Below are 3,762 nucleotides of genomic sequence, written 5' to 3' on the forward strand. Positions count from 1 at the left end.
TCGGAATCATGACGTGAAAACTTCGCGGGCGCAGCCATATTGCCAGCTTCACTCCTTAGTTTACTATGGATTACTATGGATTTACTCCCGCCTATTAGTGTGTTCCTGTTACTAGTTTTTGCCTTCTTGGTCGTATGTTGCTGTGTAGTGGGGTGTAACAGTGTAACCCACGATCGCAAGAGGAAAAGAATTAATCGCTACTATATTTCTGCTCCTTGTCTTCTGCATCTGAATGAATGGGTATTACGTTCGGTGCGCTACCAATATGTCGGCGATATTCCTAGAATGCAAGGCCTGTGCCCTGGCCCTATAGAGCTTTTGCAGAGCTCCATCAGGGCCAACAGAGCTTCATCAGAGCCTCATCAGGGCCAGCAGAGCTTCAGCAGGGCTTCATCAGAGCTTCATCAGGGCTTTCATCAGGGCCAATAGACCTTTGGCAGAGCTCCATCAGGGCCAGCAGAGCTTTAGCAGGGCTTCATCAGGGCCAACAGAGCTTTAGCAGAGCTCTATCAGGGCCAGCAGAGCGTCATGCTCTCTGCGTAAGGACAGATGCCGTGTGATGAATGGCATGCTGTGTGGTTACAGTACGAAGAAGCTGATCATAAATAAGTGAGACAGCGGGAGACTTCAAGGGTAATTACATCAGAGCTCTGAGTGCAGCACATCAACTGGAATGCTAAATTAGGCCATTAGGATATGATTACACTTAATGTACATGCAAGCCATTAAGAAGTCTGTTCCTTTGGTTCCTCCTCATTTATAATGTGTGCTAAATGGCAAGCTATTAGAAAAATATTGGAAGAAATGAAGTGTGTGAATATTAGCGTGTTATTTTGGTGGTTAGGCTGTGAAATGTTTCAAAGCCAATTCAATCCACAACAATTCAATCCATAACATTCAGTCAATTCAGCGTCCAACATCCATGAAAAAGAAGAGCTGAAAGTCAAATGTAGGAGCATGCTTTTCATATTTGTGTCAGTCTTTAGTCAAATGTAATTAAATGATAGGAAAGATATCTCTAATATATAACTTCTAGGTTATATTAGATTATATTAGGTTCTTTGAGCACTTTAATGTAAGATGTCTGTGTGAAATTAAAAAATAAATATATTTTCGCCTTGGTTTGTATCCTGTGGAGCCTTATGGTGTGTGGGTAATAACCTAGGTTCAGACAGGGTTCTAGATGTTGGCGGGTACTGACCTGCGTTGCCCTGGTTACCATTGAGAGCCTCTCCGCTGCTGCTCACTTCTTCATCCTTGTCATCCTTGTCGTCTTTCATCTTCTTCCTAGTCATGTGACCTCGGAAGCCGGCCTGAATCTTGGCGGCAGCGCGGTTGGCCTCCGGGTCGTCCAGTGGAATGTCCAGGATGTCCTCCTCATCCTGAGGCTGGCCGCACTCCTCCTGTTAATTAATCAAGTCAATCAATCAATCAATCAATCAATTGATCAATTATCCTAAAATTGCCCATAATCATGTCAGCAGTCAATCAATACATTAACCAAACAATAAATCAACCAAACAACCAATCACACTGGAGCTGGCTGCACACTTTATGCCAATCTAACAATGCCCATAACACTGATCACTAGATCTGTGCATCCATCACTCTAGGCCAAGCAAAAAAAAGAACATGGCACCTCTAGCTCCCATGAGGTACCAGTGCCTCTGCCACAGGAAGCTGTTGATACTTTGACTAGTACTCAAAACTTCTGCACTCTTATCCTGTGTTAATAGGACAGACTGGTGTAGTATTATTTCCTGTAGCTTAAATGCTATTCCTCATCGTCACTTTGGATAAAAGGGTCGGCCAAATGAACGCACGGAAGTGTAAACGTTATTCCCGTAAGTTCGCTTGAGGCACCAGTGCTGGGATCTGCCAGTGGCATTAATGAGCTGCAGGAGTGGAGTGAGCTCCTGACGGAGTAAGCTGCTGCTTTCAGGACATGCGTGGGCACTCCGCCTCTGCTTTACCTGTCACTGCCTCCACCTGTCACTGGATCACACACACCTGGCTGCCAGAACCAGAGACACCAGAAAAAAAATACTCACACACACACACACACACACTCTCTCTCTCTCTCTTTCTCTCTCTCTCTGTCTCTCTTTCTCTCTTTCACACACACATACACCATTTTCCCTCTCTTTCACAACCACACACACATTCTCTCTACCCCCTGTAGGGAGTGTTGCCTCCCAAAATGCAGCTGATCTGGTCCTTGCATGCACTCATCTCAAAGTCGCCTGGAAGTGGGAGACACTTGCACATGTGAGTTAGTGGAGTCGACAGTAGGATGTAAGTGTGTGGGTGGATGTGTGTGTGTGTGTGTGTGTGTGTGTGTGTGTGTGTGTGTGTATTAGCAGCTGTGAGCAGCACTGCAAGTATGTCCACTCTGAAACCCCCCTCAGGAGTGGGAGTGTGACCACCCACTGCAGAACAGCACAAATGTGTTTGTTTCAGCCGCCACTGCTTAGAGCTGTGCCCACACGCCGTTATCTCCCAGACACACACACACGCACACACACACACACACACACACACACACACACACACACACACACACACACACACACACACACACACACACATGCATGTCCCGCGCCTATCCTCTCATCCCCTCTCTCCACACAGTCATCCCACGGCCCCAGAGGAGGCTCAGAGACGTCACCCTGGAACGAACCACAGCTCCCGCTCTGCTCCCGCAGATCCACACACCCACACCCACACACACACCCACACAAGGCTCGAGGCTCGCTGACCACTGCCCAGCCACAGCAGCTGTGGCACAGCTACAGTACACTGGAATGTAGCCCCCTCTCTGTTGCTCTTCTGGTGTAACTATACATAACTCTCCTGATGTATCACTATGGAGAGAGTGGAGAGAAATATGCAAATATTTTGATGCTGTGTTTATATAGTCAAGAACAACATGTCTGGCATATTATTTTTTCAACTATATAAAGAGGTTAAGGATCCCAGATTAATTTCCCCTAAATACAGCAGGTGTCCAATCCCAGAGCATAGTGCTTATATAGATAAAATCACGTGGACTACAAAACTAATAAAACAAAAATAAAAGTTGTACAGATTATTTGTCGGGAAAGCATGGGAAACAGTGGGGCAAAAAAAACAAACCAAGCAAGTTTGAAAATATATCTTATCATATGCTCAGTCGCGCCTTTGGATAAAAAAAAGTTTTAAATGCGGCATCAAAAGGGTACTTACGATGTGACAGTCCATGATTCCACACCTGGCAGGTAAGCGCGTCAGGGTATCGGTACGGATAGAGCTCACTGTCCGCGATCACAAGAAAAACGACATCCGCCAGACTGTCCTCAACGTAAATGAATCTCACTCTCTTGCAAACTAGCGCGACTGCAGCGCGCATGAGAAGGAGAGAGAGAGAACGAGTGAGTGAGCGAGAGAAAGAGAGAGAGAGAGGGCGAAAGAGAGAGAGAGAAAGAGAGAGAAGGATGACCTGATTGTATTTGTGGATCAACATGGATGCTTTCCATGTTAACAACTAATTATTGTCATTGCCCAGTTCGATTCCAGCCACCAACTAAACTACAGTAAATGGAATGGCAACGTGTGATTTAAAGTGATGGAAAGCTGTCTACGGTCTTGATTCTGTGCGCGCATTTAGGCAATGAGTAGCCTAACTGGTTGATTATTTGTCAACAAACTCAATTACCACCATAAATTAGCCAACACAATAAAAAAAGACACAAGAGAACATCTGACATCAAGTAATAACTAAAA

The 3,762-nt window shown here is 45.5% G+C and overlaps 1 protein-coding gene across 1 annotated transcript in view; it reads right to left on the reverse strand.

Moving 5' to 3' along the window:
- Positions 1-3,360, reverse strand: part of LOC134066409 (neurogranin-like) — a 5,705-nt gene extending 2,345 nt beyond the window's left edge. Inside the window, exons 1-2 of the mRNA XM_062521745.1 lie at positions 3,226-3,360; positions 1,202-1,403 (exon numbers count right to left, since the gene is read on the reverse strand). Coding sequence (XP_062377729.1) covers positions 1,202-1,403; positions 3,226-3,240 — 217 coding nt within the window. The 5' untranslated portion in view covers positions 3,241-3,360. The remainder of the gene's footprint in view (positions 1-1,201; positions 1,404-3,225) is intronic.
- Positions 3,361-3,762: the final 402 nt, after the last annotated feature.

The sequence above is a fragment of the Sardina pilchardus genome, chromosome 19 (assembly GCF_963854185.1).
Source record: "Sardina pilchardus chromosome 19, fSarPil1.1, whole genome shotgun sequence".
NCBI lineage: Eukaryota > Metazoa > Chordata > Actinopteri > Clupeiformes > Clupeidae > Sardina > Sardina pilchardus.